The sequence below is a fragment of the Schistocerca piceifrons genome, chromosome 7 (assembly GCF_021461385.2).
Source record: "Schistocerca piceifrons isolate TAMUIC-IGC-003096 chromosome 7, iqSchPice1.1, whole genome shotgun sequence".
In the NCBI taxonomy this organism is placed as follows: Eukaryota; Metazoa; Arthropoda; class Insecta; order Orthoptera; family Acrididae; genus Schistocerca; species Schistocerca piceifrons.
The window spans coordinates 505,026,389-505,043,559 of NC_060144.1; the positions used below are offsets into that span (position 1 = coordinate 505,026,389).

Genomic DNA, 17,171 nt, shown 5'->3' on the forward strand with positions numbered 1-17,171 from the left:
GTTTATGTTCAGCACTTTGTATTCAGATATTAAAGATAGACTGTTGATGCACTTTTTTCGATTTACACAACAGCCGTAAATTTCATAATCTGGTTATTGGTAACGCAAAGCATCATTAGCAGTTTAGTTAAGTAGTAATATACAACAACTTCAGATCACTGGAAAATTTTTTCACCTCTCTCCACTGGAGTCCGTCCTGGACCAGCCCCTGAACTCACTCAAGGGGCTTCATCAAAATATCAGCTAACTGACTCTTTTCATTTCATGTTGCAACATAATTCCGCAACTCAGAAATCTTTCATGAACTCTACTGTTATTAAATTCTGTGCCTCCATCACATCTAAATTTTTTAACAGACTGTCCTTTGGTTTGAATTTCATTTAAAAATGGTTTACGCACATTGCACACTCTGTTTTTGTGCTTCAGAAAGAAAATTCGAAGAAATTTACTGAAATCATCTTTAAAACATACATAATATCGAACACCAATATTCTGTGCCCTTTGATCCACTGGCATCTGCGTGGATTAATACGCTAGTAGCGATGGAGTGGTTTGCTCGTTGTTTGAATGGCATTCTATGCACCTTTCCTAGTGCACGACCATCACAGAATTCACCCTTACATGGTTCTACATTGATCACGAGTTTCTTCAAGATGTTCTTCACATGTTGGTTCTTTTGAAGTCCATATCTTTCGTGGCACAATGTAATATTTCGTGAAGATGCCACACGATTACTCTTTTCTGGGATAACAACACACATACTCAACACATACAGCTAATTTTGAACACAGCCTGTAATGACGATGTCGTCACTGGTTTTTTCCTAAATCCTAACACTTTTTTGGTCGAACTTCATACACTGAGGTGGTAAAAGTCACGGGTATCTCTGAGCAGCTCGATGGGGTGTGGACTCAATAAGTGGTTGAAAATCCCCTGCAGAAATATTGGGCCAATGCTGACTCTATTGCTATCCCTAATTGTGAAAGTGTTGCTGGTGCAGGATTTTGTGCACGATCTGAGAATGTTCTTCAAATGAGTTGCGAACAGTTGTGTCCCTGTGACATTGCACATTGTAGCACCCAGTTCATTTCGCGTAAACACAGCCTGCATCATTATAGAGCCACCACCAGCTTACACAGTGCCTTGTTGACAACAAGGGTCCATGGCTTCATGGCGTCTGTGCCACATTCGAACCCTACCATCAGCTATTACCAGCTGAAATCGAGACTCATCTTACCAGACCACGGTTTTCCAGTCGTCTAGGGTCCAACCGATATGGTCACGAGACCAGGAGAGGCAAAAAAATGTTCAAATATGTGTGAAATCTTATGGGACTTGACTGCTAAGGTCATCAGTCCCTAAGCTTACACACTACTTAACCTAAATTATCCTAAGGACAAACACACACACACCCATGCCCGAGCGAGGACTCGAACCTCTGCCGGGACCAGCCGCACAGTCCATTACTGCAATGTAACATTTATTTCTTGTGTTGTGTGAATGTATCTCCCCCCTTACTGTGAAGTTACTCTGGTTTTCTTTGATGTCTATCAGACAGTGGTATATGAATATTTCAGAGAGAGTCATTATTTTCAGCTCCCTGAATACTGGTCTGCATGATTCATTGTCGGGTAAGTCATTTATACCCCTAACTGCCATCTTCTGCCACTTAAAAACTGAGCCCCTGAAGAGTTCCCCCAAAGTATTATGCCATAGACCAGGTGCGAGTGGGAAAAAGCATAGTATGCCTGTAACATTTGGCTCTTACTGAGACAAGTCCTAAGTTTGCGCAGTAAAAAAATTACTCTGGACAGTTTCTTGCACAGTTGTTGGGTATGTTCGCCCCAGTTCAAATTCGGCTCTAAATAAATTTCTAGCAGTCTGACAGATGTGTTTACCGTCCCTTCTGGTTTCAACTTACTCAAATGAAAATATATTGCCTCTGTTTTATTGTCATTTAAGAGCAATTTATTGCTTTGCAACCATGTGGTGTTTTCTACCATGTCTGTATTTTTGTCCTGTAAAGTTTCCACATTTCCATCTGATGTTATTAAGGTGATGTCGTCAGCACATAGAATTGATTTGTCTGGCAACTTATGTGGGAGGTCATTGGTATACACTAGAAAGAGAAATGGACGAATTACTGATCCTTGAATAACTCCGGTTTCAATTTTGAGTATGTCTGATAGTTGGTTCTCAATTATGACCATTTGTTGTCTGTTATCAAGGTACGATTCTATTAGTGATAACTGTGAGCCCTTTATTTCGTATAGTTTTAACTTAGGAAATAAGATCTCATGGGAAATAGTGTCGAAAGCCTTACTGAGGTCTAAGAGTGTAATACAAGTAATTAAATGTAGCTCGAAATTGGTAACAATCTTGTTGATGATATTGTCTACGGCTTTAATGGTTGATTTACCTGTCCTAAATCCAAACGGAGCATTGTTAAATAAATTGTTCATTTCAAAGTACTTCAATAGTTGTGTTTTCATGCAATATTCAATGACTTTGATAAAATAGGGGCAATCGAAACTGGTCTGTAGTTACTTGGACAGTTTCTGTCTCCTTTCTTGTGGATTGGAACCGTGACAGTCATTTTTAAACAATCTGGAAACATTCCCTCCTCAAGGATGCAATTTATGAGATAAGTTAACGTTAACAATATTGTGTCTGGGATTTGTTTCAATATAGCATAAGAGAAACCGTAATAATCCTCGGTTTTGGAGTTACTCAATTTTGCAATTATTTTAGACACTTCCCTATGGGTGACTTGTTTCCAACTAAAATTTAATCCCCTAGTTCTATCTGCTATATAGTTGCTCACTCCATGTTTATGTGTTAACTCGAGATTGTCAGTGGGAGTAACGCCAAATCTCACCGCACTGTCCTAACGGACACGTTCATCGTACGTCCTACATTGATTTCTGCGGTTATTTCACGCACTGTTGCTTGTCTGTTCGCACTGACAACTCTACAGAAATACTGCTGCTCTATCATTAAGTGAAGGCAGTTGGCCACTGCGTTGTCCGTAATGATAGGTGAAGCCTGAATTTTGGTATTCTCGGCACACTCTTGACACTCTGCATCGCGGAATATTGAATTCCCAAACGATTTCTGAAACTGAATGTCCCATTTGTCTAGTTCCAAGTTGCGTTCTGCATTCAAAGTCTGTTAATTCCTGTCGTGCAGCTGTAATCACGTCGAAAACCTTTTCACATTCACCTGAGTACAAACAACAGCTCTGCCAAAGCACTACCTTGTACCTTGTGTACACGATACTACTGCCAGCTGTATAAGTCACCTCAGTGTATTGTAGCTGTTCTGGCTGAGGCCAAATTGGCACTTGCATGGGGCCCATATAAAACATTTTCCATTATAGCACTGTACCATTAACTGATCAGTTAAGACGAAACATTTCGTCTATTTCGATGTTCAATGTTCTTTGACTAAATGCATCTCTCTCTCTCACACACACACACACACACACACACATATACAACCTTCCACATAGGTTTAATTAATGTTGAACTCAATGACAACATTCCTAATCGCATAAAATATCGAGATAAATAATTTCTCTACATTAAGTTCTATGTGGTTGAAGACGACAGACTCTGAAAGTAAAACAGCTATAATGAAAACATAAAAAACAGGAAAATCACTGCATGTGGTAACAAGGTATACATGCAAAACTTTATGCTGTTTGTAAAAACTTTTTTAAAAACTCTAATTTATGTAAGTAATAACGAATATTTTTCTTGTTGTATAACAGAATGCTAATGAAAGCCCAGTAATGCTGCTGAAACCTCAACGATACGTCTCTGGGTGATAGCACAAAAACAAACAATTGTGTTTTGCGCAATGAGGACCCCTTCCAAAAGACCAATTTATTTATAAATCAAACACAGACGGAAGAGTCTCAACCTCAATACACACACTATTTTGTCAATCGTGATGTAGCTTCATTCTTTCTTTAAATGATGTCAATGTCTAATGTTCCTGTCTTATGAACTACAACGATTTGTTTCATTAATCAAACAAATTTTTGCATTGCTTACATTAGGCAACCACAGTGATCGAACAATCTAAAGCATTTTCAAGTTTTAGTAATTTGTGACCATAAGGATATCAGATGTGTTACTACAAGCTAATTTTCTTTCATTGTTCAACCTGCTACTGCATTATAGTATGTGTTCTTAACTGAACGAAATACGTCTTATGAAGAAAATGGCATTGTTACGAGGTCAAAGATGAAACTTGAGCCACTAATAATTTTTTTATGTTGCTGCAGGCACAGTCACACATATAGTCATAAGTAGCAGTAACTGGTACTTACATACTTCACAGCAAGAAATCAACACCATCTTCTTTGCTGTCTGGCGTAGATGAATCAGATTCAGCAAGATTTATCATGAATGGTTCCGTAACGGTGTCCCTGTTGAGATGCCGTCTATTGCCTCATGTGTAAGTCTCTCAACATCTGCAATTTTGAATGTATTATTCTTTTCTGCAATATATGCTTTCACCTGAGCTCGATTGGGTTGTACTTTCGCAGCTCAACACAAGTTTAACTGATTTAGGGCACTTGTTACCAAACCTGTAGCGTCTGCATCATTTTTTTGCAATTCTGCATATGCTGCCTTCTATTCACTTAATTCCTAAGGCAAGAGCACAGATTACCAATAATAACAATAATAATGTTTCAAGTTCATATGAACAGCATCAGAGATACGCCATTCCCATTTCCCACAATTATCAGGCCCTTCAAATTTATCAATATTCACTTTATGATTTCCATTTCTAGCCATGTTTTTACTATATAACTCATTTGAGAAATTCTCTAGCATCTTTAGTGATTACCTTGAAATTGCATTCCCTCTTAAAACACAAGTAATAAAAGGCACAACTCGGAAAGCAAAGACATGGATAACAATAGGTATGAAAATATCAACAGCAAGGAAAAGAGAATTACTCTGATAAAGGAGAAAAAAATAACATACCCCCACTTCTGAATAGCTACCTTCAGAAATACATTCACACCTACAAAGAGTGATATGCCAGGCACAAAAGAAGCCAATGATAAGTTCGTAACAGTGTCAGCAAATAAAATCCAAGCAGTATGGAAGTTAATAAAAAGGAAGCAAATAAAGTGTTCCTTAAAATGGAAAATATCACTCTGAACCATGAGGACAAGGGTGTAATTGATCCCAAACACAACCCAAATCTTTTCAGGTGTTACTACGCAGATATCACATATAATTTAATGGTCAGTGGCAAAACAGATACTGGAAAGAAAAAGAAAAACAAAGTGCACTCATGTTCCTCTTTCAACTATGTTTGTGGAACAACTCCAGGTGAAACCATATGTGCTGCATCAACTCTTAAGAAAATGTCATCAGGAAATGATAGTGTTCCTGATTGTGTCGTAAAGCATTGTATTACCAACACTTCACTGCCTCTTGCAGATATAGTCAATTCATCTTTTCTGATGGGCACATTTCCAGACTGTTTAAAAATTGCTAAAGTGGTCCCTATTCATAAAAAAGGAGACAAATCAAATGTAGAAAACTATAGACCACTTTCCTTATTATCAGGTTTTAGTAAAATCATAGAAAAAGTAATGTATATACAGACAAGACATGAACTAAAGAAAAATACTAGGATATGTTTCTCAGATGCAGAAATTTGAAGAAAAAGAGAGAGGCCCTCAGGGATCCAGTCTTGGACCAATCCTCTTTCTCCCGTATATAAAGAATTTGGACCTAAACACTGAGTCACAAACAAATACTTTTTTTGCAGATGACACAAGCATCCTTATTACAGGGAACACCCCAAGTCAGTTACAAGTAGCTTTAAATAAACCTACAGCACAGCTAAACAGATGGTTTGAGGGGAATTAACTACTGATAAACACCCCTAAATTTCTGTTTAAAAGGTGATGCATGTCAATAAACTCCAACCAACTTTCATCTTCTCTGGAAACAAAGCTTTCCAGCATATGGCTTCAAAATAACTTCAAATGGCATACACATACAAACAAAATAAATGAAACACCAAAAAAATATGTTATAGTCTATGATTAATCTCCACTAAAGTGATTTTTAGCACTGTCCAAATCGCCTACTTTGCTCAGTTCCATAGCATCCTACTGTATGAAATTAAATTCTGGGGTAATACACCACCTAGTTCACTTATTTTCCTAATCCAGAAAAAAACTGTAAAAGCAATGCAACATGCTGAACAAACATTCTTGCAAACCCTCTTTCAAAAGTTGTCAATCCTCCCACTTCCAGCCTACATCACTTCCACAATAAACAGTGGTATACAAATTTACAATAGTCTTCCACATAAGATAAAACTCATATCATCATACACATACTTTTGTAAAACCCTAAGGGAATTCATACTAGATCATTGCTATTGCTTCTATTCAGTAGCAGAATTTTTAGAATGTTTGAGATACAAGAGACTTGAAAGAAGAACTTTTGTGGATAAAGCTAAAATTTATGTATCTGCTGGAATAATATTGTATTTTCACTGTGCTGTGTTACTGTTTTGTTTTGTGTTTGTTCTGTGTTCCACAATCTGGAAAAATCCATTACTTTTTTATTTATTTTACATCCTGATATCTTTGAGGTACATACATTACACCATAGAGGTTGGACAAAAGTTCATTAATTTAAACATTGTTATATTTAGTATTATTATTTGCTAGAATCATTTGTATGATATTCATGTAAGCATATTTACAACAGAGAAAATTCTTAAAATATGCATTTTACATAATTTTCTTTTGTTAAGTGTTATATGTTTAACATATAATGCAAAGCAGTTCAATATACCTCATGCAACTTGGCACTTTTGCACTGTCATTTTTCAGTACTTGTATGTACATATTTATCAGGAGACAGCTTCTTGGCATCAGCTGTGCAGTATATTTACAAATTCAGTTTCCAAGATACTGTGATACTGAGTAAAATTAGTTTTCCAGAGAATATAAAGTTACAGATTTTTAAAGATATGGTTTGTTAATGGCCTTGAAGTAACTTGCCACCCTCTTACACAGCTGTGATCATGAGTGACATACATCTTTCTTGTACAGGGTGTTATACCAATGATTGCTATGTTCATCATTATTTTACTTTGTATGGTATTCATGTACAGTTTTATTTTGTATAAATACATTTTCCTTTTTCAGTATGCTCCTTTTTTACATACATGAGAACCTCAAATATATAGAAACATAGTAGGACTAGGATACCAAGTACTTTCAAGAACGGTTTACACGATTTTCAGCTGTTTGCATTTTTCATTATCCTCATAATGATTTTTATTTTGCGGCATACGGAAGTGTGTGGCGACTGTTTTTTGAAGGTTTACCACTAGCTTATTCCTCACAAACTACTCTGAAATCTTTTCCATTTGCGTCTTTGGCATACAGATTACGAGCCCTTTCATTTTCACCTTCAACAAATATACTGGTATCGTCTGCAAATAGGACTGGTTCAGAGTGTTGAACATGTAGGGGCAAGTCATTTATGAAAACTAAGAAGAGAGAGGGACATAAAACTGAGACTTGGGGTACACCAAGGGTTAATGTGGAAGGTTTCCAGTGATAAGCTTGGAGTTTCTTTTTTTCTTTCTTTTTTTTTTTTTTTCCTTCTTCAAATGTTTGACCTCTCTTATCTGAGAGCGATTTTCTAAGTAGGATTTCAGTCACGTGCTTGGAAGATCTCTTATACTAGAACACTCTAACTTTCTCAGAATAATTTCATGATCTATTAGATCAAAGGCTTTGGTTAAATCAAGGAGAACCCCTGAACATTTCTGCGATTATCCCCTGCATATAAAATACAATTTGCGAGGGTGAAAGTGGCTGTTTCAGTACTGCGCTGTGGCCTGAAGCCATGTTGACATCCTGTTGTTAAAAAAGTTGATTGACTGTGACAGAACTAATTTTTCAATGCTTTTTAAAAAGCCTGACGACACAGATCTATAGTTGACCATCTGCTACTGAGGACCGTTTTGTAACTTTTCCAGTTTTTAAGTGCTGCAGGAAGATACCACTTGATAGTGGATAATTGCAGATGTCTAGCAGGGATGCGTGTGTACATTCTGCCGATATTTTTATGATATAGTCTGGCATATTATCAACTCGAGCTGAATATTTATTTTTTAATGACCTAATAGTGTGTAACAGTTCTTCCCTGCTTATTGGTCAAAGGAACACTGGAGTAACGAAATCTTCACAAAAAATTAAAAAAAAAAATTATATTTTGTTCATTTAGATGTGGCCTGTTATTAAGTCTAAAGAAAACAGTTACATTTACAAACAGCATAATTTCTCACAATACAGCTTCATTTAGCAACTAAAAACTAGCTTCGGAGGTACTATATGTGAAACAATCATATTTTTAAAAAAATATCAAGTAATAACACTTTAAAACAATGATTTGTAAGCATCCAAAATTCTCAAAAATACCCTACTTCTCACGTAATCACACAATGAAATTACAGAATGATTGTTTGCAACAATGATAGACCTACTGTGCTCAACAATTTTAAAAGAGCACAAATAAGTTAAAGCCTACAACTGACAATAACATTAAGAGTTTTTCGCGACACTTGCGAATGTTAGAATTTTCGCAATACATCACAATTCAAATGTGTTTTGATACAATCAGTGGAAGATTATGCAGAACTGATGAGAACAGTAAAATATGTATTTCAAATCGTCACACAGATCTTGCACACGCTGTCTCACACAAAAGTAAATTCAGAAGTTGGCTTTTATATATAAATAAATGTGCAAATTGCACAGATTTTTCATTTATTAGTCTCTGTGCCAACGTCCACAATGGCATGCCAAAGTAGAACATTGCAGCTTGAATTTAACAAACTCCCTAAAATGTGCAGCACCAACAAAGCATGTTTCTGCCTGTTGCAGCCAACAATACACAAAAACTATGTATGTACGGGTGATCAAAAAGTCAGTATAAATCTGAAAACTGAATAAATCACAGAATAATGTAGCTAGAGAGGTACAAATCGACACACATGCTTGGAATGACATGGGGTTTTATTAGAACCAAAAAAATACAAAAGTTCAAAAAATTTCTGACAGATGGCACTTCATCTGATCAGAATAGCAATAATTAGCATAACAAAGTAAGACAAAGCAAAGATGATGTTCTTTACAGGAAATGCCCAATATGTCCACCATCATTCCTCAACAATAGCTGTAGTCGAGGAAAATGTTGTGAACAGCACTGTAAAGCATGTCCGGAGTTATGGTGAGGCATTGGCGTCGGATGTTGTCTTTCAGTATCCCTATAGATGTCGGTCGATCACGATACACTTGCGACTTCAGATAATCCCCAAAGCCAATAATCGCACGGACTGAGGTCTGGGGACATGGGAGGCCAAGCATGACGAAAGTGGCGGCTGAGCACACGATCACCACCAAACAACACGTGCAAGAGATCTTTCATGCGTCTAGCAATATGGGGTGGAGCGCCATCCTGCATAAACATCGTACATTCCAGCAGGTGTTTATCAGCCAGGCTCCGGACGATGCGATTCTGTAACATATTGGCGTACCTCTCACCCATCACGGTAGTAGTTACAAAACCAGAATCACGCATTTCCTCGAAGAATAAAGGCCGTATAAGAGTAGATGTGGTAAATCCAACCCATACCGTGACTTTCTCGTCGTGCAATGGACTTTCCACGACAGTTTTAGGATTTTCGGTAGCCCAAATTCTGCAGTTGTGGGCGTTGACAGACCCTTGGAGCGTGAAATGAGCTTCGTTGGTCCACAACACGTTACTCAACCAATCATCATCTTCCGCCATCTTTTGAAATGCCCACACAGCAAATGACCTCCACTTCACTAAATCGCCAGGTAACATTTCATGATGCCGATGGATTTTGTACGAATAGCATCGGAGGGTACACCTCAGTGCCAACAAAACTGTGGTGTATGGAATGCCGGTGTGATGTGCAACTGCACGAGCTCTGACTTCCCCGTGCATAGACGAACCCGCTACAGTCTCCATTTCTTCCTGAACTGTCTCAGCAGCATTACACCTTGTGCTCGGTCAGCCACTATGGGGTCTATCGTCTAAACAACCCGTGACTTCAAACTTCGAAATCATACTCGCCACAGCTGCATTTGTCAACGGACCTTTACCCGTTCGAATCCCCTTCCTATGGCAATAGGATTGTAACGCTGAACTAGCACATTCCCCATTCTGATAATACAGCTTCACTAAAAGCATATTACTTTGTGTCTTGGTGCTCAAAACTAGAACAACCAACTGTCCACCACATAAAATAACATTCAGAATTTTCTAATTATGATAGGACAGACTATTTGACAACCGAAAACATCAAAATCACCAAAAAAAATTTTGAAACATTTTATTAAAATCTTTTTTGCACAGTTCAAACAGTACATTTTAACACTATACACTTTATTACAAAGAGTCTTTTTCCAGTGCCCTGCATAAATACTACCAAGAATTTATGGAATTTCTGCCTAAAAAACCTAAAATTTCAAATGTACTGCAATCTTATACCTGCACAATGCTACCGCTGATGCATCAAATGATCAAACGAATTTACAACCAGTATCTTTAACAATGGTCACACTACATCATTTTAATGCCTGACATGCTCTAATGAATCATCTGATACACTGGACTGATGGAGGTTTTAGGCAAAAGACAAGATGAATGGCTGAACACTTATTCTATAATTTGCGCCAGAAGGTTGTCATCGAGTCACTGAAGTTGCAGAGTTCACCCACTGCACGATGTTCTGTAAAATAGCTTCTATTTCTTCTGTGCCTTTACCATTATTGGAAATTGTCCAGTTCCAATCAGTAATGGAATCAAGGCCACACTCAGACACAGCATCATCAATACCTGTCACATGAAATGAAGCACATCACTTATAGTTAATCTGCATGGATAATGGGATAAAATCTGTAGTATTTAATGATTTTAATCTTTAATGTCATGGGAATTTTACAACAGAACTTTCACATTGTACATATAAAATGAGAACAAACGACCACTCACCTGCACCGGTACTCTGAAAAACGGTAACTTCACTATCTAAACAGGACAAAAGCTTGAAAGATAGTGCAATTATTAGTTATTCAATTGAGTCCATGTGCCATTTATTATTCCACTGGAGGGAACTAGTTGCCTGCCGCTTTTGTATGCTAACAATCACTCATTTATATAAGCACAAACTAGATGTTTTTGTCTAATGGCTTGTAGAGTTATAAACAGAAGATAAGGAGTAAACACTAAAATAAATAAATAAAAAAATAACAATAACTTACAGTTTAAATCCAATGACAAAATAATATATATTACAGAACATTAAAGCAAATTGTTGTATGTTATAAAACAAGAAAGTGGAAAAGGTAGCCAAGTATAACAACATACAAATCAAAGATGGAGGTAGAATAATAGCAAGTCCTCATGAATTAGCAAGTTTTGTACATGATTATTTCTCTGGTATTTCAGAGAAGCTGCAGCAACATCTTCTTAAAACACATGTAGCACCCACAATGATTTACACATCACAATGATTTGTTTCCCTCAAATGAGGAAGACAGTACAATGATCAAAAAAGTTAGGAGTCAGCAGGCATAGATAAGGCTCCCGTCTCTGTTCCGAAGGCATGCGTACTTGTACACAGCATACAAGCACCATCAATTAACACAATGAATGAGTCCCTTAATTCAGGTGTTTTCCCAGAGTACCAAATGCATTCATGATTGGTGCCCTTACTGAAGTAAGGTAACATGGAAAGTACAGAAAACTACAGGCCAATTTCACTGCAGCCTTCATTTTCAAAAGTAACTTAAGCTATCATCAAAGAGAGATTACTAAGGTACATGAGTAAATACAGCCTCTTCAGTGAAGCAAAATTTGATTCCCGAAATGGGAGAGGTACAATATTGGTCATTGCAGAGTTCACAAAAGTGTTACTTGAAGCTTCTGATAGGGATGATTGTGTTACAGGCATTTTCTTAGACTTGTTCGTGACTTCTGACACTGTTGTCCATAAAATATTATCGAGCAAGCCATAGGCACTACGTCCATAAAATATTATCGAGCAAGCCATAGGCACTACGTATAAGAGGAATGCATATGTCTGGTTTCAGTCTTACCTGGAAAACAGGGTGCAAATGGTGGACATAATTCACTTGTCTGATGATGATAAATTTTTAGTAAAACAATTGTTAGACAAATGAAACTATACGGTTCCAGAGGCGTTTTCAAGTCTCAAACATCTATGGTGTACACATGCAGACTGAAGTGAAGAATGAAAATTTCTACCGAGGTCAGGATTTGAACCTGCGTCTCCTGCTCCTTTCAGTTGTGCACAACCAGTGTGCCAGGGTGGCGGAGTGTTAGCACATCTGCATAGTGAGCAGGAGACCTGGGTTCGATTCCTGGCCTTGGTACAAAATTTTATTTGTCGCTTCAGTCTGCATATATGAGATGCCTCTTGTAAGAGTTGTTATGTGCATTTTCTCTGGTGTTTCAGTAGATATTTTCAATTTTGTTTTTGTATTGTGTAGCTGGAGTCAGCACTGGACATTCCATTTCAGAAACTGTTAGGAAATTCCATATTCCTAGATCCACAGTGTCAAGAGTGTGCTGAGAATACCAAATTTCAAGCATTAGCTCTCACCACGGACAACACAGAGGATGACAACAATAATTTAACAACTGAGAGCAGCAGCATTTGTGTAGAGTTGTAAGTGCTAATGGACAAGCAACATTGAGTAAATAAATGCAGATATCAATTTGAGACATACTATGAATGTATGTGCAGTGAAATTTGGCATTAATGGACTATGGCAGCAGACAACCGATGTGAGTGCCTTCGTTCTTGCAGTGCCTCTCCTCGGCTTGTGACCATACTGGCTGAACCTTAGACGACTGGAAGACTGTGGCCTGTTTAAATGTGTTGTGCAGACTCCATGAGCCATGGATCCAAGTTGTCAACAAGGCACTGTGCAAGCTGGTGGTAGATCCATAATGGTGTGGGCTGTGTTTACATGGAATAGATGGATCCTCCAATGGATCCAACTGAACCAATCATTGACTGGAAATGGTTATATTAGACTACTTGGAGACCATTTGAAGCTATTCATGGACTTCATTTTCCTAAACAACAATGTAATTTTTATGTATAACAACGCACCATGTCACCGGGGCACAACTGTTCATGATTGGTTTGAAGAACATTTTAGACAATTCGAGTGAATGATTTCACCACCCAGATCACCCAACAAGAATCCCACTGTACATTTATGGACATTATTGAGAGGTCAGTTCGTGCACAAATTCCTACACTGGCAACATTTTCACAATTATGGACAACTATAGACGCAGGATGGCTCAATATCTCTGCTGGGGATTTCCAACAACTTGTTGAGTCCATGCCATGTCACGTTGCTGGACTACGCTGGGCAAAAGGTGGTCTGACACAATATCTGGAGGTAGCCCAAGACTTTTGTCACCTCTGTGTATACAGGGTGTTACAAAAAGGTATGGCCAAACTTTTAGGAAACATTCCTCACACACAAATAAAGAAAAGATGTTATGTGGACATGTGTCCGGAAACGCTTAATTTCCATGTTAGAGCTCATTTTAGTTTCGTCAGTATGTACTGTACTTCCTCGATTCACCGCGAGTTGGCACCAATTGAAGGAAGGTAATGTTGACTTCGGTGCTTGTGTTGACATGCGACTCATTGCTCTACAGTACTAGCATCAACAGGTTAGTGTTCATCACGAACGTGGTTTTGCAGTCAGTGCAATGTTTACAAATGCGGAGTTGGCAGATGCCCATTAGATGTATGGATTAGCACAGGGCAATAGCCGTGGCGTGGTACGTTTGTATCGAGACATATTTCCAGAACGAAGGTGTCCCGACAGGAAGACATTCGAAGCAATTGATAGGCGTCTTAGGGAGCACAGAACATTCCAGCCTATGACTCGCGACTGGGGAAGACCTAGAACGACGAGGACAACTGCAATGGACGAAGTAATTCTTCATGCAGTTGATGATAACCCTAATGTCAGCGTCAGAGAAGTTGCTGCTGTACAAGGTAAGGTTGACCACGTCGCTGTATGGAGAGTGCTACGGGAGAACCAGTTGTTTCCGTACCGTGCACAGTGTGTGCAGGCACTATCAGCAGCTGATTGGCCCCCACGGGTACACTTCTGCGAATGGTTCATCCAACAATGTGTCAATCCTCATTTCAGTGCAAATGTTCTCTTTACGGATGAGGCTTCATTCCAACGTGATCAAATTGTAAATTTTCACAATCAACATGTGTGGGCTGACGAGAATCTGCACGCAATTGTGTAATCACGTCATCAACACAGATTTTCTATGAACGTTTGGGCAGGCATTGTTGGTGATGTCTTTATTGGACCCCATGTTCTTCCACCTACGCTCAATGGAGCACGTTATCATGATTTCCTATGGGATACTCTACATGTGCCTTTACAAGTATGACACAACATGTGGTTCATGCACGATGGAGCTCCTGCACATTTCAGTCGACGTGTTCGTACGCTTCTCAACAACACATTCGGTGACCGATGGATTGGTAGAGGCGGGCCAATTCCATGGCCTCCACGCTCTCCTGACCTCAACCCTCTTGACTTTCATTTATGGGGGCATTTGAAAGTTCTTGTCTACGCAACCCCGGTACCAAATGTACAGACCCTTCGTGCTCGTATTGTGGACGGCTGTGATACAATACGCCATTCTCCAGGGCTGCATAGCGCATCAGGGATTCCATGCGACGGAGGGTGGATGCATGTATCCTCGCTAACGGAGGACATTTTGAACATTTCCTGTAACAAAGTGTTTGAAGTCACGCTGGTACGTTCTGTTGCTGTGTGTTTCCATTCCATGATTAATGTGATTTGAAGAGAAGTAATAAAATGAGCTCTAACATGGAAAGTAAGCGTTTCTGGACACATGTCCACATAACATATTTTCTTTCTGTGTGTGTGAGGAATGTTTCCTGAAAGTTTGGCCGTACCTTTTTGTAACACCCTGTATAAATGACTTTCCAGGTAAGGTAAGACATGGACCAAAAGTTCTCTTTGTCAATGACACCAGCATCATAGCCACTCATAAAACATCAGAACTTGTATTACAAAGAGCAAATGAAATCCTCAAGTATGTTTATTATTGGGCAGTATGTAATAAATTAGTGTTGAACATATACAAAGCAAACAGTATGTACTTCATCACAAAGAAGGGAAGAAACTCTGTCACTTTAAGCAAAGATGATAAATCTAAATATCGTGTAGCAAACCCGAAGTTTTTAGGAATGAACATACAAAGATATACAAACAATATACAAACATACAAAGGGAATGTCAGCAGATGTTATGGTCTTAGGGTGTTAGCATCAGTTTGTAACAACCACTGTATTGTGGTGACATACTATGCCTGCATACACTCAAGTCTTCTCTTTGGGATTCTTTTCTGGCGATCAAAGGCAGCTACATGGCCTCAGTTTTCAACAGCAGAAAGGGGCCATAAGAATAATAAGTGAAGTAGCAATCTGACTCACTCTAAAGAGCTATTTAAAAAGTTGGGCATCCTTACTGCATGGCCGAACTGTTCTAGGCGCTACAGTCTGGAACCGCGCAACTGCTACGGTCGCAGGTTCGAATCCTGCATTTCCTCTTGCAGCGCCTCTCCTAGGCTTATGACCATACTGGCCGGACCTTAGACGATGTGTGTGATGTCCTTAGGTTAGTTAGGTTTAAGTAGTTCTAAGTTCTAGGGGACTGATGACCTTAGAAGCTAAGTCCCATGGTGCTCAGAGCCATTTGAACCATTTTGTGGCTCATATCAGGGAAAATATTACTCAATACTGCACTAACAGTTTTATACATAATCATGGAACAAGAGCCAGTTTGGAATTACATTTACTGAGAAAAAAAACCTCAAAACAGCATATTATATTGGTGATAAATTGTAAAATAAATTATCAATGGAAATGAAAAAAATTACTAAACTACATCTGTTTAAAAAGATAGCTAAAACATTCTTCATAAGTAATGCATATCAAACAATCGAAGATTACTTAGATGACAGAGTAGTGGATAGTAATGGAAGGGTAAACAACAGCACCTTACTGCATTTCAACACATATCCTGTTGTAGAGCATGCTCTGCAGGTGGGAACTACCACTACATGTCCTTTGTTCTCACCACCCAACTGGCCTTGATCTACGTTAACTCCTTCTGTCTCAGCATTTCTTCACTATAACTACTCTTTGCTTCACTCCATTTTAGTTTTCTACATCTTTAATTGTCTTTCCCATCTATTTTTCATTCCCCCCCCCCCCTCCCACCTCTGTTGCATACAATGCACTTAGCTCTTCAATCTTATTAATTAATGCATGATGTAAGCAGTAATCTCTGTCTGCATATTATCCTGTCTTCTACCTTTAAGCTCTCAGGTTTCCAAATCTCGACCAATGCAGCTGACAATCAGTCTTTCCTTCTCATCCCATACAGTAAGTGTCCCCTGGCCTGCGGTTCTGGGTGACTTTCCTGAAATCTACTCCCTTTCCTAGACCTCTCCAGTCCTTTTCCTTCACCCTTCTTCCTTACCCTTCAACCCTTCTGCCTAAAGAAGGAGCCATTGGCTCTGAAAGTTTGCCAATGTGCGTGTTCTGCCGCCACTTGGTGAGTAGATTTTTTTATCTATCCAATTAAATAATTTATATCTAAAAAGAAAGATGATGAAACTTACCAAACAAAAGCGCTGGCAGGTCGATAGACACACAAACAAACACAAACATACACACAAAATTCTAGCTTTCGCAACCAATGGTTGCCTCGTCAGGAAAGAGGGAAGGAGAAGGAAAGACAAAAGGATATGGGTTTTAAGGGAGAGGGTAAGGAGTCATTCCAATCCCGGGAGCGGAAAGACTTACCTTAGGGGGAAAAAAGGACAGGTATACACTCGTACACACACACATATCCATCCACACATACACAGACACAAGCAGACTCCCGGGATTGGAATGACTCCTTACCCTCTCCCTTAAAACCCATATCCTTTTGTCTTTCCTTCTCCTTCCCTCTTTCCTGACGAGGC

General features: G+C 38.7%; 1 protein-coding gene across 8 annotated transcripts in view; it reads right to left on the bottom strand.

Moving 5' to 3' along the window:
• Positions 1 to 17,171, bottom strand: part of LOC124805348 (phosphomevalonate kinase) — a 78,806-nt gene that overhangs the window by 11,419 nt on the left and 50,216 nt on the right. The window contains exon 4 of one of the 8 annotated variants that reach the window (XR_007017446.1): positions 4,337 to 4,480. The exons of 5 other annotated variants lie outside the window; for them this stretch is intronic. Coding sequence is in view for 2 of the 3 variants with exons in the window: in XM_047265879.1 (XP_047121835.1) it covers positions 10,777 to 10,928 (152 nt within the window). In the remaining variant the exon portion in view is untranslated. 2 more of the 8 variants (XM_047265879.1, XM_047265880.1) reach the window with 2 other exon arrangements.